At 36.7% G+C, this 11706-nt stretch overlaps 1 protein-coding gene across 1 annotated transcript in view; it reads left to right on the plus strand.

Annotated features, from left to right (window-relative positions):
* SLC6A2 (solute carrier family 6 member 2) overlaps nucleotides 1-10504 on the plus strand; it is a 79261-nt gene extending 68757 nt beyond the window's left edge. The window contains exons 14-15 of the mRNA XM_074839799.1: nucleotides 1505-1576; nucleotides 3176-10504. Coding sequence (XP_074695900.1) covers nucleotides 1505-1576; nucleotides 3176-3199 — 96 coding nt within the window. The 3' untranslated portion in view covers nucleotides 3200-10504. The remainder of the gene's footprint in view (nucleotides 1-1504; nucleotides 1577-3175) is intronic.
* The last annotated feature ends 1202 nt before the right edge of the window (nucleotides 10505-11706 follow it).

Consider the following 11706-nt stretch of genomic DNA (forward strand, 5'->3'; position numbering starts at 1 on the left):
TGTGCCTCACAGCCATGTTTAACATTGCAACTTAGTAGTGTTCTTTTAACTTCATTTATATGTTTATATGTAATATTAATGTATGTATTCTATTTAAAAGTACCTCCTTCTATGGGAAAAATGCATCTGTATTTCCTTATAGTTCACCCCACTGTACTTTATTTATCAGTTCAAAATGGCACAGGATTAAAGTTCACTGATCATATTAATTTTACCATCATATTAATTTTACTATCACTGTTACAGTATATTATCTTAAAACCTGTAATGGTGCTTAGAAGACTCTTCACCATTATACAGCATCAATTTTTGTCCTGTCACATCATAATTTTATAACCTAATCTAGACACTCTGATTTATACCTAGTTCTATTGCTCGCCTTTCCTACAGCTAGAGTTACACAATGGTGTAGCACGATATTGACACCCTTGGGCAAATCACTGAACCACCACGCAGAGAATTAAGTAGAAAATAGGATCTCACCCTTTACCTAGATAGGGCACATCCCCCTCACATAGACCTGGCAGACCCAAAGGGATAAATGCCTTGTTTCTGAAACATTAGTCATTCCATTTCATGTTCACCTCAGAAAGGCACCCTGAAGTGGGAACTCCTCCTCACCTGCCCTGCTTTCGTCAGCTCCAACATTTCAATGTTGTGCACAATTTCTAGATCTCACGTCCAGCAGTTCTATAATCCCTTTGTTTCATTCCATTCCTGGGGGTTTACAAACCCATTTTCTAGTAGCCTCAAAGTGTTGAAGAATAATTTGTACTGGCCCAAGAGGTTCTTGCCAGCTTGCACAAGTTTACTGATATTGGGATGCAGCCTTTAGCCAAAACCACATTTTCTCATCCATTTTGTAGCGTTAGCAAGTTCTGGTTTGTCTTTTACAGCTCCTGTAGACAGCAACTCTCCAGTTTCCCCCTGAGAAATATAGCAAAAGGCTACTATATTACATCCAAATAACTATCATAAGGTACGATGCCCTAAACTGTGGCTGTTAAAAGTATGGGGAGAGGTATGCTCTTAGTCTAATGGGAAAGTTTATGATAAATCAAAATCTATGTTTGACCCCAAATGGCACAGCATAGGGTAGACAAAGGAGATGAGCTGGGAAATAACCAGTATCTCCTTTCTCTCTCACTGGGACTGGTCAATCCCATTACAGCACTAACAAAAAAGCGTGAATTTAGGGGATGTAAGGCCTGTGATACCAACTTGTTCCTGATGTTCTTTTCCATATGCACTTGCTAAATATTTGGACTTAGTATTTGCATAAACCTTCTACTGTTGCTTCTTATATTAAAGGCTAATACCAAGGGGCTTATAATAAGCTTGTTCTCTCAGTGACTAAGTTAAAGACACATGATGCAGTGATATTAAAGATTTAAGTTACCGTTTTAAATAAAGTTCATGCTACTTCCCCATTATAGATTGGGGATTACAGACATAATCCCACTTCATATGGCTGACTTTTTCCTCTTCTTCCCATTTGGTTTAGAGACTAGCTTACTGCATCACACCTGAAAATGAGCACCAACTCGTGGCCCAAGGAAATGTCAGGCAGTTTAAGGTTTGTACTCCTTTCACCACACTTCCTCTCCTGACACTAACCCTTTCCTGTCTTTAGCAACTACAGGTTTTCATCAGTCTCCTCATAGTGGATACCTTTGCAGGTCTGTGGTTCTTTATTTCTGCCAGCATGACAAGATGCAGGAGGCTCAGTATCATACACATCAACTGTTGGAAGGCTTTTTAAACCTTCCTTCTTTGACTGAGCAGAACTCCCAATTTTACATATCACCCGAATCCAGTATTTTAGGTTGTACCTGAACACAGTGAGATCTCACCAAGAGACGAAGGTATTTCCAAACTGTCATGTGCACTTGAACAGGTCATAGCCTCTCCCTCAGTTATTAAACAGCAATCTGAAGTCACATTTCCTAAACTCCAATTATGTACCACAACACACAGTAAACAGCAAAACAAATATCCAGTATCAGAGCTTAGACATAATGGGCATGATGAAATAATGTGCAAGGTTATGTGGAATAGTCGTTCCCCACAGGCCTACAGTTGATTGAAAACACTGCTAGAGACTTCTTAAGCAGCCATGAAAAATATGCTCTAGGTTTCCAAATACTGCTTTCCTTTTAGCAAATAAAATGAGCTTATTGAAATAAAGTCCTTTTTGTAGAAGATAAAAAGGATGCAAATATGAAGCTTGTTACACTTATCAGCATTCGTGCTGGACCACTTTCTGTCTTCAAAGTTGAAAGCAACTAGAATTATGCACACCACCTCAAAACATGACCCAGATTTTATAGTGGTGGTTTGTATGTTGGTATCGAAAAGAAATACTTCCCTTTTGCTTACTCTGAAAAATACTGTTTGAAGTATAATTTTTAATTTTAAAGGAAATAATCCAAGTGTAGATTTATGGGATGCAGAATAGATGCAGGAAGAAAAGGCTTCCTGTTTCATGACCATAATTTATTTGATGTGGCCAAGAATATGTAGTAGCACAGCACCTCTTCCTGCTTTCTCTTTCCCCTATTGCTGCCCTCAGTTGTCTGAAGATTTAATGTTCCAGACATAAGTAATAACTTGGTTTTTCCAGAGGCAGATGTTCCTGTGTGAATGGGCTATAAACAGCCATTCCTACACCGTACTGATCTTTTGAACCCAAATCTATAATGGCAAAAAGGAAGCAAATTAATTTCATGGAAATTAGAAAAAAATGTACTCAGAGGTAAATTCCTAATGATACCTCAAACCATGCTAAACACTAGGGCATATTAATTTGTTGCTGTCTTCAACAAACAGCTAGGAATAGCTTTGTTACTGCTGAAGCATAGCTAGTGCTTTGTTCACAATGTTTAAGTTTGTAAACAAAACATTAACTTCTGTAATCAAAGAAGTACAAAAATTTTCTTCTCATATATGTTCGTCAGTTCTGAATTTTAAAACTGAACTGAGAACTGACTAAATAGCTTTTATATTCAGCACATTTCACACTGCAAAATGGAATCCACAGAAATTTGGTTATAATCTATCCATTATTTTGAAATTTCTTTGCAACTCTAGATTTGTCAACCAATGTATTTAAAAGATCTCTCACTATCATCATTTGAACTAATAATGTTATTAAACTACTTCTGTTCCCTTACAGCTTCAACACTGGCTAACAATATGACAACCAACAGGTTGTGGAAAAAGCCAATATGTTAAGCTAAACTGAGTATACAGAAAAGTCAAGTTCAAAGCTCCCTCGATTATGCTTGGACCAGGCTGGCTCAGAGCTTATCTACTGACTCTTTGAGGGAAGACATCTGCTCTCTGTTCTCAATGCCTCCCTTCTATTACTTGGCTTCAAATGATCTTTAAAGACTCCGTTTCATTTTTCTTACATCCTTTGGTGCCATGAGATCCCTACATGACCAAAACTTGTGAGTTTTGCTATTGGCAGAAGTGGAGGAGGGGGGAGCAGAGGAAAAAAAGCAATCAACATAAGTTAAATGCTTTTTTATTGTGAAGTGAATTAAACTTTTCTGACAGTAATAATTACTTCAGATATTCATGCCACGACCTATTTTAAACCAACAACACCTGAATGTTCTTAGATCTAAAGAAAGAGTACATCTCAATTATGAGGAAAGAGCAATGTTAACTATGTACCAATGTCATTAGCTTTCTTGCCATACTATCCTTTGGGATATGAGTTTGCATCCTTCTGAAGTGAAGACTCAGTGCTTTGTTTTCAGTGGTTTGTTATTAGTTTCTTCTCTTGGTGAAGAAGGTTGTCTTTGCTATATGTGTCCATGCCATTTTCTGTCAAGTTTAATTACACAAGCTGAAGAGCAGCAGGAACAGAATTCCTGTTACAGCCACTAAGTACAGGACACAGTTTAATACCACATTGTACTTAATGAAAACTATATTCGTTTATATCAACAATTGAAATGGCTTTATTATATGATCCATACTCCACAGACTCTTCCAGCCAAGTATGAAAGTTACATGCAAATAGACAGACTTTCATCTTTTTGTTATATTTTGTTCCGAATAAAGAATGTAAAATACATAGGAAGCGAGAATTACATAATCTACCCAGGGGCACCAAAATACCAAACTTCAGCTTTATTCTCCTGCTGTGAACATGCTATTATTATAATTCAACCTGAATTCACCTACCAAAACATAGTAAGATTGTGCTGAATAATTTAGAAGGATATTTTAGGCATACTTGGCTCTCTAAGCCTATTCCAGCTCTTCTCTCTAGTAGTATTATGCAAGATAGAAGATAGAGAACAAACTGCATTTGGGTGCTGTTCTTATTCTGTGATCACTTACCACTGTAGTATCTTCCCAGTGATCACTAGATTCGGTAGCTTTGAGTTATTTCTTGTACTTATTTATCACTAGATCTACAGTAATTTTCAGAGGCAGTAGCTTCTCAGCTGAATCCAGCCCAGAGCTTACCTCTGGACCTTACCTCTGAATTTTTTTTGCCTTTATATATTCAATTCATCTTGTCTTTTAAATGTATGTTGTGCTTCCTCTTTTTAAAAAGACCATTTAAAAGGATGGGGCACTTTTTTTTTTTATAAAACAATTTTTGTTGAAGGATTTTTTTTTCCCCCTTTTTTAAAATAGTCCAGTTTAAAAGCCCCAAGTGATTTTGACATTTTCCATTTAACATCGATTTCTGTTCAAAATAATGGAAGGGAAATTTCTCTCCTTATTCATCCTTTTCCTCCAACATAATCAATACTTTGGAACATATCAAGTATAGTCCTTTTCTTAAAGATTCTCTGTGACAAATAGTAGTTTTATTTAAACAGGGTTTTAAACCCAAAGGCTACTTTCTTCTAATTATAAAGGAAGTCATATTTTCTGGCCCAACTGATGGCTGATAGCTGTTTAAACCCTGTTATTAAATACATTTCAATAATAAAGAAATTTCAAATGTTGTGGTTCCAGTTCTGTAATTACACAAGAGGCCAAACAATTAAAATATGTTGAGGCCTTCAAAAAAGCTGTCCCACCAACTTCATAAGTAATCCCATTTTTATTGTTTGCCGAACTACATGAGAATCTTTTCATTGTTGTAAAGCTTACTTTTCAATAATACAGATGCTTCAGTCACTGGCTTGGCATGACTCAAAAGCTTCTTAGCATAGATATAATTACCAAGTTTTGAAACTCTTGGGGGCTCTTTAACATGGAGCTTTAATAGCTTGTGACATTATACATCATTTGGTTCGCTCATGTTTGGAAATGCTGACAAACTGCATTAATGTTCACTTGTGACACACCCCATCATCACCATCTGTATAGCAAAACCCTTGCAGGAAAAGTTACATCTCATCACCAGTCTGCTCTGAAATATCTTAACATGGGACTGAAATCAGCTTTACCCAGCATGTTAGGGTTTGATTGCATTTTTAATACGAAATCCCAAGGCAATTACCTACTACACTATTTTTATTTGTATTACTGTATAGCATCTTGGGTTTAGTGTAGTATTTAAAGCTCAGGACTCTGTTGCACTATTGCCATCTTGTTCTGAGGTTTTATAGATAAAGAACTTGCAATCTATACATAAGACAATAGGCAAATCAGAGAAAGCAGGAATCTTATTACCAGGAATAGTCTGAATGAGAAAGATAATACACACTGCATGACCACACAGCTAGGCTTTAAGTTCAGGATGTTGCCCAAAGGAAGTCTCCCACAAAATAATATGACTTCTGTCCCAGAGATGAAGAATAATGTCTTCAATTCTCCACAGAATAAGATGCTCAACTACCTCATGCCTCTTGGACGATAAATGATGCCATTAGACACAAGCTAGCATCCATTCAAATGACAAATACCTTTGTGAAGACCAGGTTATATTTTTTTCCTCCACTCAGTGATATGGTACAGACAGTCCAATAAGAAGCCACAGCTCTCGCACCCAGCTCCTCCTGCTTTGAGCTCCCAAATACATTTTCAGTATGGAAAATATCAAATGCCACTAAGATACTCTTCTCCCTTCAGTTCAACCACTTGTAGTTTTAATAAATAAATAAATAAATGAATCACCCAGCAAGGTCCTTATCACCCATGTGGTTTAACTACAAGTCTTCCTCTAACTCAATCTTGAATTTTCAGGCAAGCAGTTCACTCTTTCCCTCAGCTATACCTATTGTGGGAACAGACCCGCTCCAGGGACCGGTGCTCTCCCAGATATCCCCATGGGATTGCAAGTATATGCTGGTGGAGTAGGCAGCCCACTTCTAAAAGAAGAAAATTTTTTGATACAAGCTTAATCAAGATGCAGTATCATCTGCTTGCTAATCATGTTGGCTGTTTTGGTAACAAGCCAATGGGAAGAATTCAGTGAAGCAATTAAATAGCTCATTTGACAGTTCTAGAAACTATTTTCTCAAAAGCCTTTTTTTTAATCTGATAAAGGAAACTGCCATCATACATTAGAGATGCTATGACGGCATCCTGTTGACCTTCCTTCCTGTTAGTGAAAGAGACCTGCCTGTGATCCATATTTTTTCATCAAGCCACAGAAGGTTAGTTAGCACCAAGGACAAAGAGATCCTCCATTTTCTTTGTATCCCTCCTGCTGTCATTCATCAGGATAATTCTTCATTACTTGGTACTGTTCTAAAGCTACACCACTAAAACTCCAGAGATTTAGATTTCTGGTAGAAACAGTGGGCCTTTCATGGGCAACAGTCCAAAAAGCACTAGTGCTATTTAGTGTTTGGCCCCTCTTTGAACCATGTCTTTCTTGTCAGTCCTTCTGGTGTTCTGTCATGTCCTGAGGCATACACCCTGGCAACACTTGAAAGACATCTTACCATAGTGAAGGATTTTGCAGGAAATCCAGGATCAAACATGATATTTTAAATATAGAACGTAGGAGAAATACTTGGCTGTTAACTATTGTACGTTCCCTAACTGCACGTGCAATGTATGTTGTATGTAATTTTCCCAGAGGAAATTTCCTATAATTGGTCATTTCTTCTCAGCAACATACCATTTAAATGCTATTATTTAAAAAGGTCAAGCCCAAACATTTGTATATACATCCACTTCTTATGCTATTGTTTTGACATGAATTAAGTTTATTTTGTACTGTTAGGTTGTAGGAGGCCACGTAGAAAGTTCTTTTGCTTTTAATGTCTCTTTTTCAGTTCTTCCGATTCATACAGTATTAATTAGCAGATACTCGCTTTTATGGGAGTAGATAGATTTCATTTGTATCCTGGACTGATTCACTAAGTTGCATGAGGCATAGGCAAACATTTAAGAATTTCTTTCCTAAGAACCAAATGAAAACCATAGATCAGCAATTTCAAAAGAGATGAGACTTGCAAATGTTAAAACATTTTAAAATGGGCCCGAAGGACTCAGACATAAGACAGTTAGCACAGCTCAACAAATGACAGTATATAATCTACCTGAAGAAATTATGTGTGCACTGTTGAGCCCCTCGGAGCAGTAAAATAGGATATATTTGTTCCAATACACTTTATTTTCTCAGGGCTAAGAATATTTATGGTCCACAGATCAGCTCATGTGCAAAAACTCAATCTCCTTAATTTAAAGGTCAACATGATGTTTCAGATTAGACCCTTGAACAAGTTTGGAGTCTTTTGGCTGTAATACAGGGAGACAGATCTGGAAACACCTCCAGAAAGTCTCCTCCAAAGGGAAACACTTTTTCAGTCTACCTTCCTCTGACTCATAGCCATGTTCCTGATGGTGACTGTGGGCTGACCTAGTTAATAGTGGAAAGTTAAACTGTTAGAATATGAAGCTAAACTGTTTATAATATATCACAGAAGTCAGAAACAGGACCTTGAAGTGACCTTACTAGGTTCATATCTATATACAAGCTGAAGGTAGCATATGGACTATTGTTAAGCAAAGCTGGCCAGAAATCACCATACAGAGCTGAATGTGAGAGCAGCTTGGACACCTGAATTATTACAGATCTTCATTTACTGAACTAGTATCAGCTGGTACACAAGAAAGCCAGCCACTTTCTGCATTCCTTGAGGAAAAAGGTACCACTATTACAGGATACCACAAAACACTGAAAAAATGTTTAGAACTTAATTTATAGAAGTTAAGCCTTCAGTTAAGCCCTGTTACATCTGTGACCTTGCATCACTGAGTTTCAGAGAGGATCATATACAGGGAATAGTTGTGTCTCAAACACCCATATTTGAGTGTTTCTGTGCCGTGAAAAATAGTTTTTTGTTCACCCATTTCTGTCTGTAGTAACTCAGACTTCAATTCGAACACTTCACCAAGCACTTGCCCCTCTCTAACCCATATTCTCAAAGGACGGTTTTTGCTGACAATCAGCCAAGACCACTCAGACTGACCGAGCAGGCATGCGTGTGTTTCTTAGCTGTGATGTACAATTACTTGGTTCTGCCTGCTTAAGCCTAGCTGGGGAATGACAAGACTTGTAAGCCATGCCATACACAGAAACTTTTCCTAGGCCAAAAAATTTTGGATTTTTGCATATTGTTGCTAATAAAAATGAAGTCAGCAAAGGACTAAGATCCTTAGCTGGTGATTAATTTGTACAGTGGTGTTGTTCACTGTCCGAGACTGAATTTAGATGCATCTACATGCATCAGACTACTATAGAGAACTAGATGGCCAGCAGAAACACATAACAGTGTAATATAGCTGCTTTTAAGTACAGAATTTGATCAGTTTTCATTCACCATTTAAAGCCAGAATATGTTTAGACAAATTGCAATCAGCATATGACTGAGCTAGCAGAAGCACGCAGAAAAACAGAAGACAGCCAGAAGACTGTAAGTAACACAGATATCATGATTGTATTCAGTGAAGCTGTCCTCCTTAGAAGAACATGTAGATGTCTAGATGCAAGTGGTTGGGGGTAGCCAAGAAGAGGAGAAACCGAGAGGCTTAAGTCTCAGTCCAGCAGCACAACCTTCCTGTAAGTTAACCATTACTGCCAGTAGTTTTCATGTTGAGAACAGTGGGCCTCTTTTGCCAAAGCACTGACAGAAAGATTGGGCCACCTGTGTGCTTTGCTTTCCTCCTTTCTAAAGGTGTTTCTTTAGCTGCCATACTAAACAAAAGTTGCTTAATTTCTTTAATAAGGGAACAGAATAAATTCAGTGAACTAAGACAATTACTAAGCCTTAAGCTGGCTCTCTTTTAAAGGTGTCATGTTGTTTCTTGGTCACTGCCAAGAGTCTCAAACTTGCAGATGACCTGCATTTGTAATTTATGTTGGACTCTCTGTGAACCTATCTGCAAGACTTAGCTTTTGTTTGCTGTGGGTAATATCAGTTACAAAGAGAGAATCTCCAGATAGTACATGTTGAAATAACTTCTAATAGGTCTGACGAAGATTTGCCTTACAAATAAAAGCTTTATAGTGAGCATTTACTTGTTTGACACCAGTGTTTTACTTAATTTTTAATGCCTTTTTATAGCAGTGACTAGACTTTATCTAAGGTAAGGGTACCTCTGTATAGGAAATATTTTAATATTTTTACCAGTTTTTTTAATTTTCATAGAATATAATTGTATATTGTAAGGCGAGAAATTCAACTTTGATGTAACAAGGTTATCACACAAGACCTATTTCTCCATTATAAGATTTTGTAGTCAGCCAGTCTAGTTCAATAATATGTTGGCCTTTGATTATAAATGTAAAAATGTGATAAAGGAGAATAGAACATTATCTACAGCTAATGCACATTGTAGCACAATATTCTCCATTGCTGCCTTAATCTCATACAAGGAAGTCGTGTGTTTTTAATTTATATTCTAAAAAAAGATAAGTCCAGAGCATCCTTCGGCTGCAATTTTGTGTTGTTAGACAACTTAACATTAAACCAAATGTGTTAGTGTCTAGTAGGTCTACTTACAAAGCAAGAGATCATATTGCAGTTTTCAGGAATAACCTTCCATATGAGTTCAGAACTTGCCACTAGTAGAAATACTCTCCAAAGTGCCCCAGTGACCAAAAGTGTCCAAACACAGTCACCACATTTCCATGCCTGATTCCATTAATTGTGCAATCTGCAGGTCCATTTGCCTTTTTTTGGAAATCTTTGGTTATCTGGGGGAAATGGCATTTCAATTATTTTTTTTAATTTTTGAAAGGGAGACACCTACATGCCCATGTGTGTAATTAGAAACAATTACATTTCTTATAAATATGGATATGGATGTGTGTGATGTGTGCTGGTTAACTATACTTAAAATGCTGATAAAGATGGTGAATGTAAAGTATTTGTCCTCATTCCTCTGTCTTTCTGTGATCAGTGTAAATAAGAACTGTTTTAAGCTGTGCATTAATGTAACAGATTATTCCAATATTGTGTATAAAATTATTTAAATAAAATCTAACAAATATGCACATTAAAAAAGTATAAAGAAAAGTCTTATGTACCAAGAATTTACTTATAACAGTCAATTAAAAGCTGAAATGAAAGTTTTGCTTGTTGTCAATACTATTCCCTGCTAAAGCTTCACATGGACAGCCAGTCCTTGGTTCTGCAGCGAGCTCCCCAGCGGTGGGGACAGGCACTTCTGGAGCAGGACTGCCTGACAGCAGTACAGAAGGGGCCTCTAGAAGCCAGTCTTGAGCTGACTCTACAAACTAGCAGACAACTAAAAACAAAAGCCCAAAAGCAGAAACCCTATATAGCTCTCAACCTTCATGAGATAGTTCACATCCTTTCGGTGTCCAGTGGATGCAGTGAACAGATTCATTTCTACATTTGAGCTCCTTTCAGGAATGTAATTACAGTAATGCAATGAAGCTTTCACAACCACACATTGAAAGGAACAGGAATCAAAGTGCATAGCACAGAAGCTGTCATTCCCCAAGGCTACATTTTCTTTTTTACATGTAATTCCTTTTGTCTTGTTAACTTTGCCATAAGTAGTAATAGTCATAAGAGCATTATTAAGTTTATTATTGCTCTTAAGTAAAAGGCTACTCTTAACCAAGATCAAGGAAGTATAGATAACAATGATTTTCATACTAAAACTTAAACCATTTTCTTATATTTCCACATGGAACATCACAAAATTATGAGAAGCGCTATTTCCAAAGGTACATTTTGTTAGGCAATTTCATACTTGGCACGTACAGAGACTAATCAACTTCCCTGAGCCCTTTTTTTTAAAACAGATCTCAATATTATTAAGGCACAGCCTTCAATTGTTTATATTCCTCTACAGCCTTCAAGCAAGTAAGAAAATCATGGTTTAAATTATTTTTTAATACATCTGATGAACTGAATAATGAAATTTCTGTATGACAGTTTTTAATAATGCAAAACACTTAAAACCACAAATTAGTATTAAAATAATTCAAAGTTAATTAATGTCAAAATACTTGAAGTGTTTCACAGAAGTTTCTTTTAATGTATTTTGCTGTTCAACAAAAGCCTGTTTAACAAAATTTTCGTTTTTGACCACTCTTCATTCTTCCATTTACTATTTTTACCAAGTTTCAGTCAATTGGTAAGACATTTAGACTCATCATTAGCATACTATTATGAATGCAAAACTAGGCAGGGCTTACTTAAAGTAATGGAGGAATTTTGTCATCCTGGAAGTATTACAGAAACCAAGTTTCCTGTCTACTTTTGGATAACTACATCATCTTTTCTGATATTCCCCTAA

This window comes from Strix aluco, chromosome 14 (genome assembly GCF_031877795.1).
Source record: "Strix aluco isolate bStrAlu1 chromosome 14, bStrAlu1.hap1, whole genome shotgun sequence".
NCBI lineage: Eukaryota > Metazoa > Chordata > Aves > Strigiformes > Strigidae > Strix > Strix aluco.